Raw genomic sequence first — 27811 nt, forward strand, 5'->3', positions numbered from 1 at the left:
TACTCTTGGGAGTTATTTTTATTGATTTTATTTGATATATTATGCAATATTGCACGACTATTGTCCTTTTATTCGAGAATTTGACGTAACATAAATAACATTCCTACGGATTTCGAGAAACAAAATTGTGCTGCTACCACTGTAATTCTAGGATTGCTAAATCCAATGTTACTACACGTTATAGTTACCATATTATGCTCTTGGAATTTTCGATAAACTTCGGCATGTTTTTTAATGCTGTGGGGCTAACATTTGACCAACATTTTCGTGTTAAAGTGTTTCAGACTTGCTTTTAAACAATTCTGTCAAGGAAAACCCCCCAAGGTCACAATTTTCATGACGCTGTGGGTGTTCTAAAGTTGTTAAAGTTAATTTAAAATTTGTAAGAAGAAAGTGTCGCAAGGGAGTGATTGGGTGTCAGAATAAGCCATTTTCAGCGATATGAAATTTGTGAACAAACCTCCATGCCAAAGTGAATCATGGAAGTGCCCAAGTAGTTCATTACCATACTGGTTCCATCCAAAATTGACAAAAAAAAAACTTGCCCTATGCCTGCGGAGTTGAGGATTCATTAAATGTGAAATATAAGAAAAGCGGTTGCTGTGGCTTGAGACCGAAACTAATTGCACTGAGGATCCTTTACTTTTTATCATCATCACATCGATCCCCGTTGCATTTTTTCGTATCAAGATTTTGTTCGAAGTCGGGTCCATCACGGTCCGTTACTCGTTGCTGCTGATGCTGACCGTGGTGGCCGTGATTAATTTCACGTTTTATCTCATTTTCCACTGCTGTTCTTTCCATGTACCCGGCAAATCCCAGATCCGTCTTGATACCGCCCTCAATGGCACAAAGTGGGACTGCTTTCCTTCTATTTTTCAACCCATTCTTGCTTATCTTGCCCGACGGACACAACTTGCTGACAAGTTTGATCTTTTCGATTGTGCCTCCACAGCCAGGGGAAGGTTCCACTTTGATGGGACGTTGAAAACCGTTGGAAAATTCCGTGGCACACTTCTGGCTAAGTTGTATCTTGCTGAAAGCTTTCGGAACCACCATCAGTAGGTTGTTTCCGTTGTTTCGATAGTTTCCGGTGAAGTGGTTTTCATTATTTCCTCCGTTGAACTGTCGCAATTGTTTGTTGAAGCCTGACATGTTGGTTGGCTTATCCTGTTGATCAGATTTATCATTTGCTTCCTGCTTCTTTTGCCACTCGAGCACGTTGGTTAGTAAACGAATGTATCTAAGCACATGAATACTCATATTTAATGTTAAATTCCTCTAATAGAATGATATTAGACTTACCGAATGGCCATACGAAGAATTTCGTTTTTGGACAACTTCTTGTCCGGGGGATGCGTGGGGACTAATTTGCGAAGTTCTGCAAAGGCACCGGATACATTCTGTTGGCGCCAACGTTCCCTCGTGTTGGTGAACATTTTTCGAACCACTGTTCCGCTTCCGATGCCAAGCTTGGTACCGACTAGATTCAGTACTGGCAAAACCGTTGGAGAAGAATTCAAAGAGTTCAGCTTGCACGACGATAGTTCTTCTTTTGATGGAGCACTGGATGAGTGATCTGAGGAAAAAAACAAGTACAGGGGGTAGCAAAAATGATTGAGGCAGGCACAATTTTGCCCTAATTCCAATTCTTATAACTTTTTGAAAAATGGATAAATTTATTTATTTATTCATTCATCTATTGCATTTTTCACTAGCAGCGTAAGAATTAAATCTTATAATTGTCACAAAGTTATTATGGAGTGTGTCGCACAAATTACAGAAAAAATATACTAAAACTAATTAAAATGTACTTTGCATTGCTTCTTAAACACTACAATTGAATTTATTTCCTTTAAGAAATTCGGCAGAGCATTCCATAAACCGACACCCTCCACGAAAAATGTACCTGAATATTGTGACATATAATGAACTGGTATGGAAATATTTCTGCTTCTATTACTTCTTAAAGATCTCAATTTTGTGTGCAAATATCTAGGATTTTTGTTTAGGATTAACTTATGGACTATGATACCTACTGATACGTGCCTTGTAAAACCATGAAAAGAGTTGTTCAACAGTGTGTGTTGAAGGTGCGAAACATGGTCCACACGTTTTAATCCATATACAAAACGAACACATGAATTAATCGATGCTGAACAGATTGGCCCTTGAATATAGAGATCATAAAACACCATAAAAATTTCAGGAATTTGCTTGGCCATGCATATTGGCCACTGGACGTCGGAGATGTTCCGAATTTTCAGAGGTTATGTCCAAATATTGAAAGTTTGAGGTGCGTTTCATACTGTATCACAAAACATTCAGGTTCAATCGATGTTTAAAGATTCTGATGCTGTTAATAGAACCATTTGGACTCGTACCAAAACACCTTTGGCTGTTTTTTTTTCAGAATTCTATTGCTATCAGAATGGAAGAGATCTCTGAAACTCCGAATATTATTTTCAACTCAGATGGTAGTAATCATGGGACCATAAAACTGTTTCCTATGTTTGTGAAATATTTTGATGCATCGCAATGAAGTATTCTCTCATTTTTTGTCATATTTTTAGAACTGGAAGAAATATCAAACGAGAAACCTTGTACCGTTACTACCACCATTGAAGACGTTCTCAATTAACACAATTTGCGAAAACAATTAAGTTTTCTTTTCCTGTGTTGAGAGTATTATCACTTAATATTTTAGTAGAATTAATATGTATAACAATCATGGCCTAAACTAAAAAAATAATCCAGGGAGCACGACCGCCTAGCGTCTCGCACTCCATGAGTTTCTGGAAAGATCCTTGACAAAAGTCTCTCAGAATCGTGTTAAAATTATTAGTTTCAAGTGCGAGTCAGTGAGATTCGAGTGAGATCTTTGCAAGATTTTTATCAAAAACCTTGATTGATTTTTTGAAAGACTCTCCATTTTGAGAGAGATCCTAAGCGAATTATCACGTACTTAACAAAAGCTTATTTGTAAAACTTCTAAATGGTTCTTAGCAGTTTCTTAGTGAAAGCATGATTAAAAGAATCCAAGCGACATTTCTTTGCATGATTTTGACAAAATCTCCGAAAAGACCTAGAGTGGATTTTGAATATTGTTTTTGATTGTAAGAAATATATTTTAGACATTCGCTGCCTGTTTTTTTACATTTAAAAAAAAATTCCTAACGAGATCTTGATCAAACACTAAGTAGATTTCTTTAAAAAATCATCAGTAAATTGCTGGCAAGATTATTGTAAGATTTTCTTGACTAAATATATAAATGGATGTTTTTAGATCCTTGGAGATTCCTAAAGGTTTGCTGATGAGGTGCTTGATGTAATTTTAAGCGACAACTCAAAAAGAATTTCTAGTGTGGTTTTTGGCAGACTTTAAACAATAGCTTTGAAAAAAATCTTGTAAGATACCTAGGAAAATAAAAAGTCAAAACACAAAACATGTCCAGAATTTGTGACAAAATGGAATTTGCAAAGGAAAACTGTGAAAGTTACAAAATGTCCTGATTTTGAATATCCATGAGATGGTCACCCTAGCCCCGAAGGAAGTAGACAATGTTTTAAAATGGCCTTTGAAAATCTTGAAGTTTGATATTCATATTGATATGGTTTCAGACATGTTCCTAATGCACCATTTCCCACAGGGCACCTAGAGCCTGCTGTAGAGTGGTCAGTGTACCTAATGATTCTAAATATGCTTCCGAAAGCATCATTTTGAAGGTTGATGCCCAATTAGATATATTTTGGGATACATGACGCATTAAGAACAAATTTTCCGTCAACTGCTTCCGTATGCATTCTCCAACACATTATAAGCATATGAAGTTTGACAAAATGCTGCCTAACTCAATCATTTTGCCTACCCCCTGTATATGCAAATTTTGAGGTTTTGGTTTCCATATGTTTAAATCACGTCGATTATGGTAAATGAGGGGTCCAAACGCAAAGGGGTGTAAGTGGCATTCTGGTCGGTTTCTAGTTGAGTATATAAAAAAATCTACTCTTAATTTTCCGGCAACGCAGTCTTTATTAAAGTAAAACGAGGTGCTTATTTGCTCGATGTTTCGACACGGGTATTGTGTCTTCCTCAGGGGGTAAATATAGTTTTCGTTTTCGAAATTTAGCCTTGTGTGAAACGTCCAACAAAATCCATAGTTTCCATAGGGTACCGGTACCAACGGTTGTAATGTACCAGTAGATTGGACTATGGAATAAAACGTACATTTCTCGATAAAAACGACATGTGCTTTTTTTGGTGGAGGCTTCTAGTTTAGTCGATTTGCCAAATTTCAGCTTATTATTGTATCAAAAAGTCACATAAATAATTAGGTTTACGCAAAAAAAATGCTCCCTGACACCAGTAGTTGCCGTCGTGTCCCAGTAATGGATAAACAGATGGAAGCAGTTTTTAAAATGAATGTAAAATGAAGAAAAGTCCCAGAGATGATCTTTACGCTTCATTCGAAAGATATTAGTTGCTGTTCAGAGGGGAAAATGTTGAACCTATATAAAAATTAACTATTTTGTTTAGAATTCCTTGTATCATCCCACAACGTGTACAAATAGTGGCTCAAGAGATGTTTTGTTCAAAAAATAATTTTATCACTCTTTTTATATTTTTTCCATATAGTAGAAATCTTTCTGTTGACGTCAACAGATTTTTGGTAATGCTCTTCGTTATTATGTTATGAATTTTTATAGCTTAATCCACTAATGGCACCGGCATCCTAACATAGTATTTTTTAAACTGGCTATAAATTCTGTTTTATGATTTGCTTAGTTTTTTAGAGTAATTTTGCATTATTTCGCATTATTGGTTAAACTATCTTCTTTGTAATTTCAACTATAAATGTGTAGTTTGCCCAACACCCCCAAACAGTCCAATCATACCACTCAAAATGATCAACAAAATGCCAACCACGAACGCTACAGCAGCAAACACAACGAATCACTTAATATACACGAATCAAAACTACTCAAATGGATACTGAACTACAACTATTTGTAAACTCTGCACTCGACACTTACACCTTGAATTCGTCCTCTCTTAATTTCATGTATATGAACATACGAAGTTGTAGAAGAAATCTAGACTCTTTCCAATGCGTCTAGCCCACACAAATAGTGGAGACGCAAAAATATCACTGTACACGTGATACAGACCGTGGTGGTGGAGCATCAATTTTTGTAAATTATCTTCTCTCTTCGCATACTATTTTAAAATCTCTGCAAGGCATCAATAGTTACTTGATAGTAGAATTGATAAACTGCAATCTAAAAATATGTGCTGTGTAATCCAGGCAGAGATCAAATCGCTTTCATTGATGAGTTGGATGAAATATAAAGTAATCATGATAACATGCTAGTGTTCGGAGATTTCAATATAAATTTACTTAACTTCACTGATGGCATTGTATCAACATACAAATCTGCTGTTCATAGCAACGAATTTCTTTTCGTTAGTCCTCTGACTGACGATTATCATACTAGAGAATCTAACTCAATACAAACATTGATTGATCATGTTTACTCTGATATTTGTACGAACAAGTATACTATTTCCTTATTAGATAGTGATCCCGAACTTTCGGATCATAAAAAAAATCATTGTCTCTATCGATAAAACAAATCGATAAAATAATTTGCACAACAAGAATTCACGACGAAAAACGGTTTTATGTTACGAAAACTTTACCGCAAACACTTTTGATTTTTCTCAAATATGTGATTTTAATCAGTTTGTTAACTGTTTAACATCAACCATTTTAGCCAACACAAAAACATTTGAAGTTAGAAGGCAACAAACTGTACGTAAACCATACATCAAAACTGAACTACTCCGAATGATTAAACAAAAAATGAATTGTATAAAGTTTCTAAGTTTGCAGATGCCAATAATCCTAGTGTACTGTGGAAAGTTCTGAATGAATTGATTTTTAACAAAGGACCAAAAGTTGAGAATTACACCTTGAAATGTGACAACAGGTTAATTAATGATGAAAATCATATCTGTTCTGAGTTCAACCAGTATTTCATCAATGTAGTAACAACAATCCTACCATACCGTACCCGGCATGTATCTTTAACAGACTATAACATCAGTGCATCTGTTTTCAATTTAGGGGCTGACCATTAATTATGTAAGGGTATATGGGGGGAGGGGGGGTTTGAGATTTCTTACGCGCCATATAATTTATTTTTAATTTTCATACAAAAAATCTTACCATGGGGGGAGGGGGGGGGGGATTTGAAAAACCCTTAAAATTGTCTTACGTAATTAATGGATCGCCCCTTACAGCTGTTGATAGTGATACGTTTAAAAAGCAAATCAATCAGTTGAAATGCAAAAGCTCAACTGGATTAGATCTCATATCTAGTAAATTCATTATTAAATTCCAAGACTTTTTACTACCAAAATATGTTGAACTAGTCAACGATTGTATTTCTCAAACAACATTTCCAGATATACTAAAAATGGCAAAAATAACTCCGGTTTTTAAAAATGGGGATAAAACCAATGTATCTAACTACCGCCATATTTCAGTACTCAATTCTATGTCCAAGCCCTTTGAAAAAGTTTTGCATGATCAAATCGAATTTTGTATCACCAAAACCAATTCGGTTTCGTGCGGAAACCGAGTACATCCATTGCAGCGACAAACTTAATGAATACAATAATATTGCAAAAGGAATGTGTTGACTATCTAGGACTGTGGATTGACCAAGGTTCAAACTGGATGAAACATATACTTAGTGTTACAAACAAAACAAATTCAATTGCATTCGCCTTACGAAGAGTTAGGAAATACATATCTGTAGATGTGGCATGGAAAATATATTACGGATACATTTATCCCCACCTTCTATACATGAACTCTATATGGGGATGTTCTAAATCACCTACAATTCATTCTCTAGCTCGGATTCAGAATTCTGTTATTAAAACCATAATGAGGCTGCCAAGATTATTTCCTACAAATCAATTATATTCCGAAAAAATATTGCCACTATCCTTACTTCATAAATATGATATCTGTGTGCTTTTTTTATAAAATTATTAACAAGAGAATCAAATGTAATTTCACGCTGCTAACAGTTTCTGACATACATAATCATCATACTCGACAGCGATCTAACTTACATGTTGTTCTAACAAGAACTAGTGTTGCCAGGGATAGTACTATGATGAAAGGAATCAATTTATATAATTCATTGCCAAAAAACATAAAAGAAGAACGCTCCTTCAATATTTTTAAATCAAAGATACGATCCTATTTATTCAATCAATGACCTCAGTATGTTTATGAACTTTTCTCTTTAGTAAACCTGTACTGTACATAGATGGTACGATTAGCTTTGGTCAAGTTCTAAGCACACTTTTAAGCGCTAAAAACTTAGTCTCAGTGTGGCCGCCTTAGGATAATCAAAAGGAACGCATATAGGCGCGGGACTCAAACCGGAGTCATTAACCTACTTACATGGGCTCCTAAGGTTGTTGGTATTCTTACTAAGCTGTCCATCACTTTAAGGTGATGATGAATCGAAGCCAAACCTCAAATTTTCAAGAGCACGAATCTGGAGAACTAAACATCCGTTTAAGCTAGAAATTTAATCGATTGGTCACTAGCTGGGTGTGACCAATCGATTAAGTTTTCAGCTCAAACGGGTGTTCGGTTCTCCAGATTCGTGCTCTTGAAAATTTGAGTTTTGGCTTCGATTCATCTTCACCTTAAACGATGTCCATCATATGTCGCAGTAGATTCAGTTGTGATTGCTTGGTAGTTTAAGTGGTTGGCAAAGTAGGGCTTTAGATATTAAGTAGTATTAAGTGAAGTATTATAAAACACACACACTCAACACTTAGTAGCATCACTGCTTAAGCAGCTGAGCACAGTTCAAGAACTTTTTCAGTTGCAATCTCTCAATAGAGTAAAAAAACATATTTCCAAGAAAACTTGTGTTTTATATTCTTAAGGTATTCCGAAAACTTTTTGACTGATTTCCAACAGATCTGTAGCAAGATTTTGGAATCCATATGATATTTTATGAAGCATGTGATTATAATGAAGTTCTTCAAGTAATATCAAAGGGTGGCTTCAGAACCTTTGCTACAAATCTTTTGGAAATTACTAAAATAATATTATGACATTTGTTCATACTTTCAACATAAATTCCTCCTGGAAAATGTTCCCGGATTCAACAAAAATACTTAACCTTTCGAAGTTTTCCCTTGATTCTCCTCCAGAAAACCATAGATTCTGTCAAATCTTATACTGATATATTTCGCTAAAAGTTATACTACAAATTCCTCTGTAAAATAATTCGAATAGTTTTGCCAAAAAACTTTATTTCAAATTCTTCGGCAAAGTTTATCCAAAATCTTCTGAAATATTTCCAAAACATTGCGTCAGGAATTATTCTTTGTTATTTTTTTATTCTGGAATCTTCAGAGGAAATTTGTTGAAAAATCCCAGAAATACTTTGCTTCCAAAATTAGCATAGCGGTAAACGAAACTGTGGAGAAACATTTAGCAAAATAACTGGGAAGGGGGAGGGATGTATTAAGATATTCATAAAGAGTTTTGTAAGGATCTTCCTTAAAACTTTTTTCAGAAATACTTCCATCAATTGTTGGCAGAATCCAAATTCTGGGATTGAATTCTTTTGCAACTCCAGAACGGAATTTCTAGGTCTTTTTGGCAGAACTCTGGGGAATTCAAAAATATTTCTTAAAAAAATATTCTCAAGGAACTTCTTGTTTTGTTTTATTCATTAGAGGTTTTAATTATCCGAAAATCATTCGTCATCAGAGAAAAGGTTATGAAGAATCACTTCATATAAAAATCTTTTCATACTCTAAAGGGAAACGAATCTTTTTATACTCTTCATACTTTCATACTCTAAATAGAAACATCTTTTCATACACTTAAGGGAAAATTCAGTACAATTTTACATTACGAATTTTACCATAAGACGTCTATGGCAATATTCTTCGAAAATACCAATAATTTCGGAGTTCATGCAAAACGTTATCTAAGATGATAGATGCAAAAGTCAACAGAAAGGAACAAGATTTTTTGTAGTAAATTTTGCAAAACCACTTAAGTCTTTCCGCCAGGTATACCATAAAAAGTTATGCCAAAAAGTACCTGAAATTATACGTTATTTTTTTGAATTTGCCGAAATAAATTTTGTATTTTCTCCGAATTTAATTAAAGCTGAAATTATCTATCAAATTTCTTGCAAAGTTCTTCCAATATTTTTTTTGTATGTGTTACTCTAGAAATCTGATAAAAATTGCATTTAAATATGGATTGTTTTGTAGAGTAATTTGTAGAGAAATCCCTAAGGAAAATATTGAGATTCCAGAGAAAAAAATTTAGAACCTGAAAGAATACATGATGGACTTTTTAAAAATATTAGGAGGCAATATGTGACATATTAGCAGGCAACATTTAGCATATTAGAAGGCATTCTTAGAGTTACACGTGGTAGAATCATCTTTTTTTTTTTGCATAAAGTCCTGGATAATTTTAATTTTAAGAATGTTTTAAGCAGTCCTTGAAGAAGTTCTGACAAGGGAGGGCCACGATAGCGCCCCCCGGGGATTTCAACCGGACTATGTTTATCTGTATGTCAGCACATGGAAAAATTTAAAACCTTTCGGGTGATGGGCTCTTAAAACTATAATTTTAATGCTGATTGCAGTAGTTACAGACAGAATGAACAATTGTCTTTATTGAAAATGTATATGACCAGTGGCATAATCAGAGTGAAAACTCGTGGATATAATTTTATAATAACCTACATTTTTGGTGTCAATTTTCAACCCCCTGATACTCTTCCCACCTTTATCACTAAAATGGAGAAAGGCTACATGTTTTCTCCAGTTGCGTAGGTAGGAGGGGCAAACATAAGGGTAATGTTAAAAATGTAGGAGATGAGGAAATACGGTTTCTACTGATAAGGGAAGGAAACGATATGGCTAACGAGTGAATTCAATGACTATTTTTTGAACCACACAAAATATGAATAAGCACAAGTATGTTATTATATGAATCATAAGTGTTGCCAGTAAAGGTATTAATTGAGAAAAATAAATATACAATTATTGTAATTCAATTCCCAATTATACCATGCTGTATCAGTTACATTCCACGAAACATTTATGGCCAGTGATCTTTTGGTAGAACCTCCCTTCCCTCTCCTTCTAATATATTACCACGTGATTTATGGATGGTCCCTTAGGCATTTACCATATTTTTAAAAGTTTGGTTTTGAAAAACACTCATAGGTCATCATTGTTTCCTCTTCTTTTGACAGAACAAATCGTATTTTCTCATCTCCCACATTGTTAACATTGCCTTTATGTTTGCCCTTCCTGTCTACACGACTGGACAAATCATGTGGCCTTTTACATTTTTTGTGGTAAAAGTGAGAAAAGCGTCAAGTGGTCGGAAATTGACACCAAAAATTGTGTTATAAATTTTACCCACGAGTTTTCACTTTGATTATGCCTCGGTATAATAAGTATACATTTTATAAATAGATAAATACTCATTCAGTCTGTAACTACTGCAATCAACATTAAAATTATAGTTTTAGTTGAATAAGAAAATTTTTGAATTATATTCTATATTCAAAAATTTGCACCTTTCAGAGCCTCTCCTGGCTACAGCACTGGCCCACCACCCGAAAGGCTTTGGATTTTTCCATATTTTGACATACAGAATCCAACAAAAATAGCCCCCGGGGGGCGTTATCGTGACCGTCCCTTGTGAGAGATTTTCTGAATGATTTGTCAATGGAATCTGAAGAGAAACTTTAGGAAAGACTTCTACGACAAAGTTCGAAAAACTGTTGGTGTATTTTTCGGACAAATTTATGGAAAGAATTCTTCCTTGGTGATTTGGAAGATAATTTCGGTGAGACTCCTAGATTTGTTCTACTATTTCTTGGAGAAATCCTCAGTAATTAAAAATAAACCCGACCAACCAGTCCTCCGATTTCTTTATAGATCTTTGTCCAACGATGGCGATCGCCAACGATTCAAAACGAATCGGTATCGATCGCTATCGACCTTGGAAGAATTCGTGAACGATTTTTTACTGGATTGAAGAATGAATATATGTCGTAGTAAAAATTGAAATTTACAAATCTCACTAAAGTGCTGCGAAATGAGAAAAAAAATCACAAACAAATAAAATCAGTACAAATCTATGCAAACTACGACATTTGTGAAGATCATGAATATTGTGACCGATATTCCTTCTGTAAACAAAAATAAGCCCCCCTCCAGAAAAAAAAATCTTAGCTACGCCAATGTTAGTTATTTTATTAATATGAAATAGTTTTCAGATTTTTACGCAAAAATTTCATAACACTTAACTTTTGATTGATGCGCGAAGATTTTGATTCCGCGACATGAATAATTTATAATAAACAAAAATGTGTGGTATTTTTTTAATTCTTATTCTAGACGCTTGCTTACTTTTGCCACATATTCCGGACACTTCGATTCGAATTTCGGACAGCTCATGAAAATCATGATTGGAGAAGTTGAAACATCATTGAAATCGTCAAACCACTAAAGTCAGCTGGACGTTACAAATTTTCATAGATGTCTATGAAAAATGCTTAATAAAACGAGACTTGAAAGTGAAAGCTTTTGAACGACAAAAATTGAAACATTTCGTGTGAAATGTTTCACATACAAAGTGTAGTGCCCGTAATTTTAAGCTGTATAGGTTGAAATATCTTTGTCCCATCCCAGCGAGGGTAGCACCGATGGATTGGCATTAATTTTCTTATCCATGTCACTCCCGACAATTTCACATTTTCTTTGAAACCTGAAATGGTTGGTACAATTGTTCCCGTTTTTTATTTGTAAAACTCAACTTTACATAGTAGGCCTGGCCGTTTTAATATTTGTGTCTTATGGGAAGTATGCACTCAACAGAAAAGTAATCTGTCTCAATGCGTGGGAAATTTCTTGCAAGAAATGCTTAAGAAAAGCATTTTTCTTTGATCGCAGTACGCAGTTGAAAATAAATGTCAATTCAAATGGGGCTCACTGTAGAAACATTCTTGACCTTTTCTTCCTGCAGAAATTTTTACTTTTCTTGAGCTGAACAGCATACCTAGCTTTATTACTGATATGCGGCAAATATTAATGTTGACAAGAAAAAGACTAGATAGGCTAGACTACAATAATCTACTGTTTTCAATCTAAGTAATGGTATCTTTCGGCATTTTGTTCGTTAAAAAAAGAAAAATAACGTACCGTTTTGACTCATATTCCGAACACTTAAGGCCAACAGTGACTTCAAATGCATCTGATTGGCATAAATTAGCAGACATTTGTGTAAATTTCAATTTTTCCGCAAAGTCTAACTGTTAGCTGTTGGGTGTACCGATAATAATGTTAATTTGATTAGTTTTAGTATTGTTTTTACGCAAAAGTATGGAAAAACATTTTGATTCAAATGCCGAACACTGTGTTCATTCTGTCTCATATTCCGAACACCTTGATTCAAATTCCGAACAGCACGAATAAATCGAATTCAAATGAATAATTTCGCAAATAAATTTATCTGAGCTTGTTCTACTGGTCTCAAACCAGAGAATCATCACTACTCCCACGGTATAAATTATAATGGAGACGTTAAAATTGAATTGCAATTGACTGCCATTTCCTTGTAATTTGGTGACATATTTCAGCGAAACATTTCAACCAAATCGCCATACAAAAACCGAGTGTTCGGAATATGAGTCTGTTCGGAATTTGAGACAAAACGGTACTTTGTAGAGATTGGCTTGTTTGCCAAAGCAATCTCTAAAATTTATATGAAATGGAAATTTGTTAAAAAAAACTTCAAATTCGATTTATTCGAACATAGATTTTTTTTCACTTACATCGCTTTGCTTCTAACCTCCTCCGATATACCCTCAAGGTTTGAATTGATTTGTATGCAATTTGGCTGTGTACACGCCTTGCGATGTTTATATGGAAATTGGGTGCTAATCGAGTCTACGAAGGTACGATGTGACCACCTGGGAAAAGTTTGCTCGATGCGTGAAGCGTCGAAAATTTAACCCGGCTAGGGATAGGAAGTGAAATTGCAAATGCGTGTATAAAATTGACTACAATAGTTATGTTGATAGACTTTTGATGGGCTACGTTATAGGTATATTATTTTGAGTTTCATATGTTTTTGTCAATATGCTGCTGATTCTATAGCTTATCAAAAGTCTAACCCAATGCACTCAAAAGAATTAAATTAAAAAGGGTTTTGAATTTTTTAGAAGGCTTTCTGTGCTTTGCCATGTAGATTCGGAACTTCGCGCATAGGGTCAACTATGGTAATTACCGTAGTACCGTACCAAAGACGCGAATTAGGAGATCTGGCGGGCTGAGAACGAAGTAGCGTAATTTACGGCTTCGGCACCATTCGACTATTATCGGCAATTTCAAACGCCAAATACGCAGTATTTTTCTATCAAAACACACCAATGATAACATTCAGATGATTCTTTGTTCTGTCAGATTCCCGCTGACGAGATTGCTGAGACTGAACAAACAATTTCGCCAGAGATGTCGTCAATTCAAATGAACTTGAGGCGTGTTGGGACTGATTTGGAGCTGCCAAAGAAAGCTGCCTTGTTATGGGAAAGCTGCCGAAAAGTCCTAAAAAAATTGAAGTTTTGCGATGGTACGCACATAACTTGAAGTTTATCGCGATGACCTGTACAGTTTTTGCTGGTATGATGATCGTATGGATATAATCAAACATTTAGCATTGAGGTTTAATTAGTTAGCCGCTTAAAGAACTACAATATATTCAAGTATTATATATTAACTGCGTAGAGTAACAGAAAAAATGCATTTTTAACTATTATTTGAAAATTATTACAATGACCCATACATTTTATGATTTTAAAATATTCGCATATATAGTTTGCAGAACACTGATATGGTTTTCTATTGAGAGAACTACAATATTTTCACAAAATTGTGAATAATTAAGAAAAAATGCACTTTTTTAATGTAGTTTGGTATACATCGCGATGACTAATCAGTTTCATTATTTTAAACCTATTTTATCTTGAGGAACAAATTTACTGAACATTGTTAGTGAATGTTAGTTCAAGGAACTACAATATTTTCACAAAATCATGCATGATACAGAAATATCTCGGATTTCATCTGCAATTCGATTATTGTCTAAATGACTTGTAGATTTTATGATTTAAAATTTTCTCATGGTGGTATTATTGCAATCGATTTCAATATTTTAAATTATTTGTATTTCCATGAGAAATAACTTTGCTGGACATTGTTGATGGCTGCTTGTTCTAATAACTACAATATTTTTACAAAATCATGAATAATTAAAAAACCTCATAATTTGCATTGCAATTTAACAGTTTTTGCGAAGACTCATTAATTTTATTATTCTGAACTAGTGGTCCCGGCAAACTTTGTCTTGCCATCAAGTAGGCTGTTGAAAACCGCTATGAATCGTCCCATACAAAATGACAGTTCCGTTCAGTCCCGTTTTTCCTACTTTCCCGGTGAACATCCTGGAACTTTTATACACACAAACACGTCGGAACCCTTGACGAACAAAATGGAAAACGAATCATCCAAATCCATTGCCCCGTTCGTGAGCCATTTCGTGACATACAAACACCATTCCATTTTAATTCATATAGATTGTTTTATATTAATAAACAATTATTTAAAGAATAGTTTTCTCGACTTTTTCAACATACAACATTTTCACAAATAGTGAATAATGCAGAAAAAATACTATTGTTACTATTACATGATATTTATCGCAAATACCAATGGATTTACCGTGGTTAATCAAAATCCGGACGGTACCAATACACTGTGTTTTATTTTCTCGATTTCATGCGCTTTTTGAATAGCGCCCAAACCGTTGATTTTAGCGATATAGTTTGTTCGGAGAAGTTTCTTGGTATATTAAGGCGCAACTTGTGACGAAAAAAGTTTTGTGATCAATCCACCTAGCAGTGAGATAGAAAAACTAATTTTTCAAAACATTTAGATAGACATATGGTGTCTTCGGCAAAGTTGTAGAATTGGTAATGTGAAACAACTTTGTCGAAGACACAATTTTTCTATCTCTTATACTTTTTGAGATATATGCCGTTGTATGTGAATGGCCCATAAAAATCATATTTTTTATCATAACTTTTTTCCAAGATTTTTATCATTTTTTGTGTTTTCTACGAAGTTGTTTGTCATGAAAAAACCCGTGTTTTTGTTGAACATATCATCACCCTATCTTTTGAAACAACAAAGTTATTCATGAATTACTCTTTTTTCAAGGGGTAGTTTAGGCCTCTATAACTGGCTTCGGCGCAAAATGGCGCAGACAACTCTTACAAATCATGAAAGTACCATATCTTCCCTTTTGGCAGTTGATAAAAACTTTTGTCTATAAGCGTCTTTGCATGGGTTTTTACTATCAAACAAATAAGCCTTATTAAAATGAACTCGACTGATAATTATTTTTCCTTAAGAGATAGAGAGGTGCGATGTTCAGCAAAAACACGCGTTTTAAGATATTTAAAAACTTTGTGGAAGACATGAAAAATGTTAAAAATCTTGTAAAAGAGTTAGGAATTTTTTAACATAAAGTTTACAAATTTGTATGAAAAAACTCGTTTAAAATCGTGTCTTCGACAAAGTTGTTTCAAATTGCCAATTCTACAACTTTGCCGAAGACACCATATGTCTATCTAAATGTTTTGAAAAATTAGTTTTTCTATCTCACTGCTAGGTGGATTGATCACAAAACTTTTTTCGTCAAAAGTTGCGCTTTAATATACCAAGAAACTTCTCCGAACAAATTATATCGCTAAAATCAACGGTTTGGGCGCTATTCAAAAAGCGCATGAAATCGAGAAAATAAAACACAGTGCAATATCCGGACACTCTGATTGTAATCATTAAATTTAATATGAAATCAAATAGTAAATATAGGTCTAAAATTTATATTCGTGGCTTTAAATATGCCTGTTCATGTTAACTCATTATTTCATCTAGTAATCCTTTGTACACACTTAGATCAAACCCCAGAATTCGGTAATCCATTTAACGAAATCTCAGCAGCTGAACGGTCGGTAATCGGTTCGGTAAACGAATAAATTACGGACCTATCGGTAATTCGCATTTTCGATATCAGTTGTCAAAACAACCGATTGGTCGGTAATCGTTTACCGAAGAACTGTAAACACGGTACACCGATTTTTGTTCCTCGGAATTCAATTTTTGGACAAAATAGAACAACATTGACAATTTTAGATCACGGCCTTCTTATTAGTAACTAGTGGTCCCGGCAAACTTCGTTTTGCCATCAAGTAGGCTGTTGGAAAACGTCAAGAAATTCCCCATACAAATTACACCTTAGTCTTCTCCCGTTTTCCCGATAAACCCGGCGACTTTCCCAAATTTTTCTTCGCACGAACATGTCGCATCCCTTGAGGGGTGCAACAGTGAAAATCTTGCGGTAATCCGTTGGACCGTTCTCAAGCCATTTCGTGACATACAAACACCACTCCATTTTTGTTTATATAGATAGATTGGTTTTTATAAATATTGAGGAATATGTTACCGGATCCAGCATAATATTTTGATTAGACAACACAAAATTACGTCGGGTGTGATGTCACATTGCAGTTGCCACATATAGTTCGATACGCCGGGAACAACGAGAGAGCAGCGGAGGCTGATGACTGGACTGCAAATAATTATGTTAGATGATAGATAAAACATTCAGTTCATATTACTCACCTTAATCATAACGAAAAGTTCCTAAAATCTATCGGATATAGCATTTATCGCAATATGCATATTGACAGCATTCATCAGGAACAAATACACAACATAGGGTGCCGGTACCAATGGTTGTAATGTACCAGTAGATTGGACTATGGAATAAAACGAACATTTTTCGATAAAAACGTCATGTGCTATTTTTGGTAGATAGATAGTCTCTAGTTTAGTCGATTTGCCAAATTTCAGCTTTTTATTTTATCAAAAAGTCATATAAATAATAAAGTTTATGCAAAAAATTTGCTCCCTTGCACCAATAGTGGCCGTCGTGTTCCAGTAGTGGATCAACGGATGGAAGTAGTTTTTAAAATGGATGTATAAAATTGAAGAAAAGCCCTAGAGATGATCTTTATGCTTCATTCGAAAGATATTAATTGCTGTTCCGAGGGAAAAATGTCAAACTTATGTAAAAATTTACCATTTTGTTTAAAATTCCTTGTATCATTCCCGAACGTCTACTACTGGAGCACTAGCGCAACTACTGGAACACGTGTACCAATAGTGGCTCAAGCGATTTAAGGTTAAAAAATTAGTTTTATCATTCTTTTTATATTTTTCCCATATAGTAGAGGTTAAATTCTTTCTGTTGACGCCAAAAGATCTTGGTTAAGGCTTTTCGTTATTTTGTTATGATTTTTTATAGCTTAGGTAGTCCACTAATGGCACCGTCACCCTAGATAATATTTAGAAGTGCATTGCTGTGCGAAGATGAAGGTGCTTGCTAAAAGGAATCCATTGCTCTCCTACAGTTTGTCACCGAATTTGTGAGTAAAACTTAATGGTAATAGATATATTTTATAATAAATGTTATATATAGCTTTGTAGCTGACTGAAGACAAATATTCTGGTCTTAATTTCTGCTGAAAGAGTCGATGTCAGAAGCACCTCCCGCAATCGCAACAATCGTTGCAACGGGGAAACAAAAATAATCAAGATGAATTCATGCTGTCATTCAGCCAAATTACAGAATTCGGTAACCTAATAGTCCGTTTACCGAAACTTCAGTTAAATGTTTTACAGTTTTCGGTAATACTAACGATTCACAGATCTTTCGGTAATTTTTTTTTACAAATTTTCAACAGTTTCGGTGCTTTTATTTACCGAACTCACATACTCTGTTTAAGTGTGTACCGAAATATTAAAAATAAAAACAAATAGGCGACACCAGTTGAGCGCCATTCCCTCAAAAAACCAAAACCCATAGTGAAATTTTTGGCAAGAACGTCTGCCACTTTCGAGTTAAGGCGAAGTTACAAAATTAAACAGTTTTAGTGCTTTGCGTATCTATGAAGTGTGTGGAATAATAGTTTTCAAATGTTTGCAGCAAAGTATGAGAACAGTTTGTGCAAATAATCATTTGAGTGTGAAAACAGAATGCCTCAAACGCATAACGACATATCGTGAAAACCTAATATTTAGTGTGTTTGGAAAATATTTTGATGTAAATTGATATGAAACTGTGTAGGGTAGATGTACCAATAGTGGAGGTACTAAGCACGATTGAACTTCAATTAACCGCCTAAATTCACGAAGCGCAATTAATGTACATGTCAATGTTGTAACGGGAAGTACCGAGCATTGACTAAGTGAGAAAAATGATTTCATCGCAGTAATCCATGGCATTTCAGTGAAACATAATACCTCCACTATTGGTACAGTGTTCCTTTAGTTGCGGTATATTATTAATTTGTGTTTCTATAGTTGCGGTATCCGTGGTTTTCTTATGGGATCCTCCACTATAGGAACACTTTACCGCAACTATTGGTACAAGTAAGAAAGGTTTTTGCAATTTCAGTTATATTTCATCAGTTTTTATGCAATTTGAACGCTTTTTTAACTATTCCGTGTATCAACAAGCCAATACGTCGATTGGCAGTGTCGGTTCTGTGGCTAAAGTAATAAAATCAGTGAAAAGGGCACTACCGCAACTATAGGAACACCCACAACTAAGGGAACACTTACCCTAATTATAAAACTAAGAATGTAATTTGTCGGCTGCTTGGGCACGTCAGGAGTTAATCATCAATATTAACCTCCTTTTCCCGAGCAGCCTAGATAGCCGCGTAGTGTCGGTAGCGGTTGTTTCAACTGGCTAAGAATTAACACTACGGACTGCCTGTTCCGGTGGTAAAAGTCCACCTCACAGGTGACCCCTAATTTATGGTGTGATGCGTACCGTGCCTAAGAATGAATGGTTAGGGGGGTCTAAATAAAACCTAACCGCAAACGGAGCCTGTGGGGTACCAGGGCGCCCTCCACAGTATTGAGTCCTTCCTGTGCTACCCGGAGCAATGGTGCAGGTGACCTTGTGTTTCTCCGAGATAATCGGCTGCCCTTCTTCAGTCTCTATCTTGAGGCTTAATAAGGGTGGGATTATGAATATGTTGACATTTAATTTAAATTATCACCTATATGGATTCGCATTATGCGTTTTACACAGTGTATTCTGTGCTCTTTCGCCTTTGGCGACTTTAAATAGATACCGATCTGGTTTTTTCGTTGCTGGTCTTTTTCGTGCTGAGATTGCAAAAAGCTTAATCCTGCCTAGTTTGGGTAGTGGCTACGGTTAGGTTAGCTCAGATCAATCTTCAGCATAAAAGAACAGCAACGATCAATCTTTGCAGACTCATGCAAAATGGTGCAGCCCAAGTGGCGCTAGTTCAAGAACCCTACTTTCGTAGAGGGAACTTCTATCTAGGTAACCTTGTGGACCCAGTTTTTGCTACTTTTAGCAAGCTTGAAATGGCAAACTCGCGCTCCATGCCCCGCGCATGCGTGCTCGTTAATAAAGCAATCGTTGCTACACTCATTTCTGAGTTAACTACCAGAGATGTATGTGCTGTCACAATCGATGTTTCTGTTGGTGACCTCAACAGGAAATACGTCTATTGTTCGGTATATTTACCACATGATGAACCATCCCCAACGGATGACTTCAAACGAGTTGTCGTACACTGCGTAACAAAAGGCCTTCCGCTGATTGTGGGCAGTGATGCCAATGCTCATCACATCATCTGGGGCAGCTCGGATATAAATTTGAGAGGCTCCAGTCTGATGGAATACTTAAGTAGTACAGACCTTGGATTACTTAACATAGGCAATCGCCCAACCTTTATGGTTTCTAATAGAGAAGAAGTGTTAGACATAACGCTCTGCTCGAATAGAATCAGTCACGAGTTGACGAATTGGCATGTATCAGATGAGGAATCATTATCTGATCATCGCTACATCTTCTTTGAACATTCAAATGTAACTGCGCAGACTTTGCGTTTTAGGAATCCCCGGTCAACAAACTGGGAACTCTACATTGAATTGGTTGCGACCAAATTTCATGGATATTCTCCGTCCATTGAAAATCCAAGTGATCTGGATGATGCCGTTGATACTACAACATCCTACATTATGGAAGCTTTTGAAGAAGCATGTCCTCTGCGGTCTGTAAAGACTACAAGAGGGACCCCATGGTGGAATTCCGATCTGACTAGACTCAGGAAACAATGTAGAAGGAGTTGGAACAGACGCCGTTCAGCTGGATCAGAGTCGTTCAAGTCAGCTCGCAAGGCTTACAAGAAGGCTCTTCGTTCTGCTGAACGATCCGGCTGGAAAAACCTTTGTACAAATGTTTCCAGTTTGAGTGAAGTCAGTCGGTTGAACAAAATTCTTGCAAAATCTAAGGATTTCCAAGTGAACGAAATTCGCTTACCTAATGGTGACTTTACTTCTTCCGATGAAGAAGTTTTAGAATGTTTATTCAATACACACTTCCCCGGATGTGTGGATATAGCATCTACGGATGAACCAAATGTCTTTTCATGTAGTTACGAGTCTCTGGCCTCGGCTCGCAGTATCGTAACTACTGAATCGATTCAATGGGCACTTAATAGTTTTGCTCCTTTCAAATCTCCAGGAGCGGATGGGATTTATCCTGTTCTGCTCCAAAAGGGATTTGAGTCTATCAAACATGTTTTGAAAAAGCTACTTGTAAGCAGTTTTGCTACCGGGTACATTCCCAAATCCTGGCGTGATATTACTGTAAAGTTTATCCCAAAAGGAGGACGTGCGTCGTATGAGGAAGCGAAGAGTTTTAGACCAATCAGTCTGACCTCTTTTCTTCTGAAATGTCTGGAACGCATTATCGATCATCACATCCGTGATGTTTATTTGGCAAACATGCCTCTTCATGTGAATCAACATGCTTACCAATCTGGAAAGTCCACTGTGACTCTTTTACACAAAGTTGTATACGATATCGAGAAAGCATTCGCTCAGAAGCAATCGTGCTTGGGTGTTTTCTTGGATATTCAGGGTGCCTTTGATAACGTGTCTTTCGATGCCATATTGGAAGCCGCACGAAACCATGGGCTACCTACAATGATTACCAATTGGATTCATCAAATGCTCAAAAACCGACATCTCTTCTCGACATTGCGTCAAGCAGCGATTCGAAAATTGAGTGTTTGCGGATGACCCCAAGGGGGAGTCTTGTCACCACTTTTGTGGAATCTCGTAGCAGATACGCTATTGAGGCAACTCAATAATTGCGGTTTTCCAACTTATGGATTTGCCGACGACTATCTAGCTCTGATAGTTGGTATGTGCATAAGCACCCTATTCGACCTGATGCAAAGTGCTCTTCAGGTAGTCGAGAGTTGGTGTCGCCAATATGGCCTTTCGGTTAACCCGAATAAAACATCTATTGTTCTTTTTACGGAAAGACGAAACCGCGATGGAATTCGACCTTTACGTCTTTTTGGCACTGAGATTAATGTGACTGATCAAGTAAAGTATGTCGGAGTCATTCTAGATTCCAAACTTTTATGGACAGCTCACATTGATTTCAGAGTCAAAAAAGCTTGTATGGCCTTCGGTCAATGCCGGCGAACCTTTGGTAAAACTTGGGGCCTCAAACCCAAATATATCAAATGGATTTACATAACAGTTGTTCGACCAATATTGGCATATGGATGTCTTGTGTGGTGGCAAAAGGGCGAAGTGAGAACAATCCAATCAAAATTGGGCCATCTCCAAAGGATGTGCTTGATGGCGATGTCTGGTGCGTTCTCTACAACTCCCACAGCAGCGCTCGAGGCGCTTTTCGACGTTGCGCCACTACACATATATCTTAAACAAGAAGCACTTTCTTGCTCTTACCGTTTATGGGTACTGGATCTACTGGAGAAAAATCCAGTGAATCGTAGATCTACACACACTTTGTTGTTTCCACTTTTGGTGAATTGGGACAAAATTGTCCTTGCTCCAAGTGATCTCACAATTGCTTGTAACTTTCGTTACAGGACATTTACCACACAATTCCCTTCACGGGAAGAGTGGACGTCTGGCTATTTGGAAAGAAGTATATCAAACAATATAGTATGTTACACTGATGGCTCCCTTCTTGAAGGTAGAGCTGGTGCAGGAGTATATTCTCGTGAGCTAAGGCTGAATCAGTTTTACTCACTTGGTAGAAACTGCACCGTTTTTCAGGCGGAAATATTTGCTCTTATGTGTGGAGTGCAATCAGCACTTCAACAGCGCGTAATGGGTAAAGTCATCTACTTCTGTTCAGATAGTCAGGCTGCTATAAAAGCTCTCGCTTCGGCCAACTCAAGGTCGAAGCTTGTTATCGCATGTCGAACTCAAATTGAGGAACTGAATTCAGTCAACTCTGTAAACCTTGTATGGGTACCTGGCCATTCTTCCATCGCTGGAAATGAATTGGCTGATGAGCTAGCTCGCGATGGAGCATCGCATGACTTCATTGGCCCTGAGCCGGCTATTCCAATTTCGAAGTGCAGGGTGAAGCTTCAGATAAACTCTTGGGCGGCAACTCAGCACAAGCAATATTGGAATAGTTTGGAGTCGTGTCGTCAAACAAAATTGTATATTACTGAGCCATCTCCAAAGGTGGCGAAGTATTTAACAAATCTGTCAAAGCAGAATTGCAGTCTCTTGGTCAGAGCGTTGACAGGCCACTGCCGACTCAACTATCACATGGCAAATATTCAGCGTGCTGACTCATTTGTGTGTGATAGTTGTGACTCCGATTATGGAACTTCGTATCACCTGATATGTAACTGTCCAGTTTTTGCGCAAATGCGATTCCAATTACTTGGTAAACACTTATTAAGTGAAACTGAATACAGAAGCCTGAATCTTCAGGACATTCTGTTATTCTTAACCCGCTGTGGTAATGAGCTATAGGCTCTCTTTACGCTCATGCGTTTTGCAGTGCCCTTTTTAGGGCGCTGTTCGAACCCATTGTGGTATGGAGCTACATGCTCTCATTTCGCTTATGCGATCTTCCCTCTTCAAGGGACCCCACTCCTATTTCCTCCCATCTTTCCCTTTCCTTTCCTCTCCCATCGGGTAGATGATGAAATAGGCTCAAATATGGCGATGGCACAAATCTCTCAACTGGTGGGGAACGTGCCTTTGGAGCCGGCCTTCTGATACCTGATCCGTGGTTTTCTTATGGGATCCTCCACTATAGGAACACTTTACCGCAACTATTGGTACAAGTAAGAAAGGTTTTTGCAATTTCAGTTATATTTCATCAGTTTTTATGCAATTTGAACGCTTTTTTAACTATTCCATGTATCAACAAGCCAATACGTCGATTGGCAGTGTCGGTTCTGTGGCTAAAGTAATAAAATCAGTGAAAAGGGCACTACCGCAACTATAGGAACACCCACAACTAAGGGAACACTTACCCTAATTATAAAACTAAGAATGTAATTTGTCGACAGAGAATCGGTTTACGCAAGAAAAATGTTAATATTGAAGATTTTTTTTGTGAATATCAAATGCAGGTTGTTGGCAAGGAGTGCAGGTGAAACAATTGTAATTTTATTCAAAGTTTTGACCTTCCATATATTGCTTAGTATATTTATGCTTGTTATTTTATTATATTAGAGATTTTCCGTTAGAGTAAGGTGCCTTTTATTATTCTTCATTTATATTTTCAACGCAAAACGCACCTGTCCGGATTTCGATTCAAAAGCGTCCGGCATTTTGATGCATGTGTCTGGATTTAAGAACACGACATGCTTCATTAAATTAATGTTTTACATGTTATAAATGTATATTCTACTACAATTATTGTTCATGATACAAAGTTTTGACGTATACCTGTATGGGAAACAATAAAACTCATACTAGATGTGACAGAAACATGTTTAAAACAGCGTTTGAACTTTCGGCGTTGCTCAAGTGTCCGGGTAATGATGCATCACGGTAATGACTCTAAAAATTTTACATATTAAAAGTCAACTAGTCTGGAGAACACTTTAGGTTTGTTCCAACTAAACGAACTAATTTTTTTGACAAATTTTTGAATCATACAGAGAAATTACCTTTTTACTATAGTGTGATATTTATCGCAAAGATTCATCAATTTTATTGTTTTAAACATTATTTATGCTCATGGACAATAAGTTGGCTGAACATTGTTGGGGGCTATTTAATTAAAGAACTACAATGTATTTTCAAATCATGCATAATGTGTAGAAAAAAAACTATTTTTTCTTTTAACAATTTGATAATTTTTGCAATGATATCAACTTCATGTTTGAAAATTTCTCGTATTGATTAAAACAAATTGTCAGATCATGTTTGATGACTTTTCAAAGAAATTCAGTATTTAATTTAAATTGTAACCAATACAGAGAAACACCTCTCCAACAATAATTTCAATTTTTTTTTGCAATGATCTATAGATTTTATGATTATAAAATATTGTTTGAAAAAAAAAAAAAATTATTATTATTATCATCACCATTTCCATTTAAACCACTTTTATTGCATATGTACCATCAAAACTTGAGATTTTCTTTGGCATAATTTTGATGCTTTTTGTCAAAGTGAGACGAAAAATCTTGACCCATGGGTTTGAAAATATTCTCATATATTAGGTTTACGAAATTGTAGATCACTAAGATTTTTTTACTGTAATCTGATTATTGTCACAAACATGCGCATTTCGGCTTTTTTATTGGAAAATTGATCAACAAGAAACAATGATTAGGGTAAAAGCACCGGTTTTGGCCAGCCTAAGAGAAAATGCCAATAAAAATTAAATGGGAAGCCGTATTTATACTACAAATATGTCAAATGCAAGCTTTTAATCCATTCTATGTGTATACAATATCAAAACTGAGATAAAACCATTTATTTGCTTTGAAAATCCCGTTGGTCAATATAGGCCAATGGAACCAGTTTTGGCCAGAGATTTATCTTCGGTTCCTAAATTAGCCAATCGCATTGATTTCTTATGAGAGTGGCCAAATTAGGAGTGCCCTGGCCAAATTAGGTGTATGGGAGCTAAAATTATAAGGAAAATGAATTGTTTTTCTTATATTTTGAATCAATTTGGACGAGTAAATGAATGTAGCTCTATCATGTGAATGTGATCTTCTGAACACAAAAGGTTTCATGTTGAGTGGCCATGTAAAACGGTGTGTAATCCCCTATGGCTACAACTGGCGTATGGCCAAAACCGGTGCTTCTACCCTAACTTCAAAATGTCGCTTACTACAGTCTACTCTCCACATCTCGATGTTCTATATTTCGATATCTCTCCCTATGTCGATGATTTCTTAAGTTCATTCATTCTGCATATAATTGCTCTCTTCACGTCTCAATATCCTCCTTATCTCGATATCTCCGTATCTCGATGTGTTCCTGTTGATTTTTTGTTCCCAGTTTACTCTCTATATGTCGATATGACTAATATAGATGGTTACTAGACCAAATATTTAGGATTCAAAACAAATTAGGAACGTACAATTACATCTAATTGTTTATTATTTTCTTAGTAACAAAGTGTTTTCAATCTAGTAGGTATTCATTAAACATTTGTTCTTTGTTTCGATCTCTCCCTATTTCGATGGTCCCTTCGATATCGAGATGTGGAGAGGCGACTGTAGTATGCACGATGTCAAGTCCGAAAACGGAGAGGGACTGTTTCTATGGTGCGCGCGATGCTGGTCGCAGTTGGCTGATGTATGTGATATTTAAATATCTGTTGGTCAAGATTACCATGTGCGTTGACTACTCTCGGAGCGCGCAGACGCCTTCATATTCGGCGGCCTACACATAGTCAAACGATCAATGTAAATGCATGCTGCACAAAAAATATCAACTCTATGTTTCAAAATAATTAAAACAAGTTTAAAGGAAAAGTTTAATAGCTCTTTCAAATAATTACAACATTATCAGAAAATTGTGAAATTCTACTTTAGAATGATATTTGTAACGATGATTTATAATTTTTACTGTTCTGAATCATTTTATACTAATGAGGAACAAATTCTACGATCATTGTTGGTGCGCCATGGGTGTTCGTTATACAACTGATTACTATTATAACTTCAATATTTATAAATATCATTGAATATACAGATACAGTAGTATCTCGATTATATCACTGCTCTTTTTAGTATTGCTTCATTATACCACTCTCGATTTAAGCACGGTTTTCAATTCAATTTTATCACGGCACAATAATTGTATGAAGTTCATACATTTTACATTGAAGAATAACTCTAAACAACCAACATATATCTATTTGACCCATCTCTTACGTGTTTTTCATTTCATTCGCTCTATTTCTACAACATAATGCTCAAATTTGGATGAAAATTCTATGGCAAAAATAGATTTTTATTATTTTACGCTTCGGTATATCAGTAGCGGTTTAAATTGATAAATTGATAAGACTCGCTATTATTGAACACACACTACCACTGAATCAGCCACCCTTAAAGGCTGAACAAACTTCTAGAAAATTTGAAAGGCTCGACTGCAAAAAACTGATTTAAAAAGAAAATATATTTTTTCCTGATAATAATACTGAAGTATCTAAAATTTGATTATACTATTTAGCACTTAAACCATCATTTTCAGGACATGAGTCTACATCAGATGTTGTGGAGAATTTCGAGTTTTTCGGTCCCATTTTTACGATAAAAGAAGGAATTATTCATTTATGCTCATTCTTCATAATATTTATATTCATGAAAATAGTTTATGTAAATCTCTTTCAACTGTTATGTACCAACCATTTTTCTCGTCAACTGATGAATGACGTGAATCGTCTTCCATTCCGTCGCTGTCATTGTAAGAGAAATCCGATAAATCCTCGTCGGATTCGTGAATGGACGCCATATTGCTGGAGCCCTCAATTGAGCCCCCACCACCAAATGCACAATCCTTGGAGGGTTCGCCGGAAACTTTTATCAATGCAGACCCCACTACACTTGCGTTGGCTTTCTCAAACACTGTGAGTAATCCTTTGGTAGACGGCGGTAGTTTCGAGTGATTTGACATGCTGCGATTGTGAACTAATTTATCACAGTTACTGTGCTCACTTTTGGTAACTTATCAGATTAAATGTGTAATTTGCACTGGAATGCTAGTTGGTTAGAAACGGTTCTGTTGATGCTGAGGTTTGATGACGACTGAGAAGCTGCTTCTTTCACTTTGAAATTATGGAAGGGTGCGAGCAGTTCATTCGGTGAGTTCCCATTCTGATTGGATGCAAACATTTTTATTGGGCTCCGCCCTGAATTGAATAGAAAGAAGAATAGGTGAGTGTTAGACTTGAGCGGTTCACCATAATCGATATCCTTAAAAGAGTTTTATTGTGATCCTTAGTTCAGAACGTCAATTATGAACAATTTATATCCATCACAAGTGTATAATGGCTTTGGACTTTGAGTTCTGACACCACGTTTCATACGTCATTTTCAAGCAGTGCAAACCAAATTTTTGTTCAGGATTTGTTATAAACTAAGTGGATACAGACATTTTATATTATTGCTATATATGGCTTGAGTGCCCTCAATGTGAGTTTTTAAAGTTAATGTTTTATCAAGCATGAGCCCTAGATACTTAACTTCATCAGGCCAATTTATTGGAACCCTTCTCATCGTGACAACG

General features: G+C 36.0%; 1 protein-coding gene across 1 annotated transcript; it reads right to left on the reverse strand.

Moving 5' to 3' along the window:
- On the reverse strand, positions 1-27427 carry LOC5573379. The gene is made up of 3 exons (XM_021857297.1): positions 26932-27427; positions 1306-1579; positions 1-1243 (listed from the first exon to the last, which is right to left on the reverse strand). The coding sequence occupies exons 1-3, from the start codon at positions 27197-27199 to the stop codon at positions 640-642; spliced, it is 1146 nt and encodes a 381-aa protein (XP_021712989.1). The 5' UTR covers positions 27200-27427; the 3' UTR covers positions 1-639.
- Between the last annotated feature and the right edge of the window lie 384 nt (positions 27428-27811).

The sequence above is a fragment of the Aedes aegypti genome, chromosome 1 (genome assembly GCF_002204515.2).
Source record: "Aedes aegypti strain LVP_AGWG chromosome 1, AaegL5.0 Primary Assembly, whole genome shotgun sequence".
NCBI lineage: Eukaryota > Metazoa > Arthropoda > Insecta > Diptera > Culicidae > Aedes > Aedes aegypti.

Excerpts from the sequence above, each read along its gene's own strand:
- LOC5573379 (XM_021857297.1), bottom strand. The coding sequence starts at position 27,199 with ATGTCAAATCACTCGAAACTACCGCCGTCTACCAAAGGATTACTCACA. Across the intron at positions 1,580-26,931 it reads ATCAGTTGACGAGAAAAATG|ATCACTCATCCAGTGCTCCA; the intron begins GTTGGTACATAA and ends TTTTTTCCTCAG. Across the intron at positions 1,244-1,305 it reads ATTCTTCGTATGGCCATTCG|ATACATTCGTTTACTAACCA; the intron begins GTAAGTCTAATA and ends TCATGTGCTTAG.